The sequence below is a fragment of the Hippopotamus amphibius genome, chromosome 15 (genome assembly GCF_030028045.1).
Source record: "Hippopotamus amphibius kiboko isolate mHipAmp2 chromosome 15, mHipAmp2.hap2, whole genome shotgun sequence".
Lineage (NCBI taxonomy): Eukaryota > Metazoa > Chordata > Mammalia > Artiodactyla > Hippopotamidae > Hippopotamus > Hippopotamus amphibius.
The window spans coordinates 52,047,753-52,049,717 of NC_080200.1; the positions used below are offsets into that span (position 1 = coordinate 52,047,753).

Consider the following 1,965-nt stretch of genomic DNA (forward strand, 5'->3'; position numbering starts at 1 on the left):
AGACAGATCCTCTAACACAAAAGAGCAAATTAGTTTATGTGCCCTGTAGTCTCGTAAGTTATTAGTTTGATATTTAGCTACTGCTGTTATGGACAATTCATTTGATAGTAGGCTATGTTATTAAACAAAAAACACATATTGCAATTTTTCAAATATATTTTTATAAAGATATACCTGTTTTGGGAACTTTCCAGAATGCTCTGTGAGATGTGGAGGAGCGGCGGCTGCCCGAGCTGCGCACAGCAATGCACTCCCTCTCACTCCCCCACACTGACATCAGCCCGCTCACCGGCTGCAGAAAATGGTGAAAGAAACCACTTACTATGATGTTTTGGTGGTCAAACCCAATGCCACCCATGAAGAACTGAAAAAGGCTTACAGGAAACTGGCCTTGAAGTACCACCCTGATAAAAATCCAAATGAAGGAGAGAAGTTTAAACAGATTTCTGAAGCTTATGAAGTGCTCTCTGATGCAAAGAAAAGGGAATTATATGACAAAGGAGGAGAACAGGCAATTAAAGAAGGTGGAGCAGGTGGCGGTTTTGGCTCCCCCATGGACATCTTTGATATGTTTTTTGGAGGAGGAGGCAGGACGCAGAGAGAAAGGAGAGGTAAAAATGTTGTACATCAACTCACAGTAACTTTAGAAGACCTATATAATGGTGCAACAAGAAAACTAGCTCTGCAAAAGAATGTGATTTGTGACAAATGTGAAGGCCAAGGTGGTAAGAGAGGAGCAGTAGAGTTCTGTCCCAATTACCGAGGTACTGGAATGCAAATAAGAATTCATCAGATAGGACCTGGAATGGTTCAGCAAATTCGGTCTGTCTGCATGGAGTGCCAGGGCCGTGGGGAGCAGATCAGTCCTAAAGATAGATGTAAAAGCTGCAATGGAAGGAAGATAGTTCAAGAGAAGAAAATTCTAAAAGTTCATATCGACAAAGGCATGAAAGATGGCCAGAAGATAACATTCTATGGTGTGAAGGAGACCAAGAACCAGGACTGGAGCCAGGAGATATTATCATTGTTTTAGATCAGATGCTGTTTTTACTCGATGAGGAGAAGACCTTTTCATGTGTATGACATACAGCTGGTTGAGGCATTGTGTGGCTTCCAAAAGCCAATATCTATCCTCGACAACCCAACCATAGTCATCACTTCTCATCCAGGTCAGATTGTCAAGCATGGAGATATCAAGTGTGTGCTAAATGAAGGCGTGCCAATTTATCATAGACCCTATGAAAAGGGTCACCTAATCATTGAATTTAAGGTAAACTTTCCTGAGAATGGCTTTCTTTCCCCTGATAAACTCTCTTTGCTGGAAAAACACCTACCAGAGAGGAAGGAATTGGAAGAGACTGATGAAATGGACCAGGTAGAACTAGTGGACTTTGACCCGAATCAGGGAAGACGGCACCATTACAATGGGGAAGCCTATGAGGAGGATGAGTACCACCCTCGGGGCGGGGTTCAGTGTCAGACCTCCTAACGGGGCCGCTGGATGGCACTCGCTGCTGGCGTTTTATTTGCAGCAGTGGTTGAATGAAGGACTATAATCATAATATGCTCACTACTTGCTATTTTTTTGTTTAAATACTCAATTATAGTAGTGTTTTAAAAGTTAAATGAAGAATAAACTCGAATATAAAAGCTCAAAAAAAAAAAGGTATACCTGTGTTGTTTTTTTTTTCCCTTTTCAAGTACTGTTTTTCTCCTATAGGTATCATAAACTTAGTTTCCATTAAATGTTTCCATATTTTAACCAACAAAATTGGATTTCCATTAAAAATGTTTTGTGATATTTTAAAATAATAAAATGTGTTTGCTATAATTACAGAAGTTATACAAATTTTTATTAAAAGATGCAATGATTACTTGGCCCTTCTCTTGTTTCCCCTCCTTCTCAATGCCTGAGAAAACCAGTATTAGCTTTCTGGTATCTGTGGAATCTCTACACATCTGTGG

General features: G+C 40.1%; 1 protein-coding gene across 1 annotated transcript; it reads left to right on the top strand.

Moving 5' to 3' along the window:
• Positions 1-301: 301 nt before the first annotated feature.
• On the top strand, positions 302-1,489 carry LOC130836967 (dnaJ homolog subfamily A member 1-like). Its single transcript, XM_057709659.1, has 2 exons — positions 302-944; positions 1,170-1,489. The coding sequence occupies exons 1-2, from the start codon at positions 302-304 to the stop codon at positions 1,487-1,489; spliced, it is 963 nt and encodes a 320-aa protein (XP_057565642.1).
• The last annotated feature ends 476 nt before the right edge of the window (positions 1,490-1,965 follow it).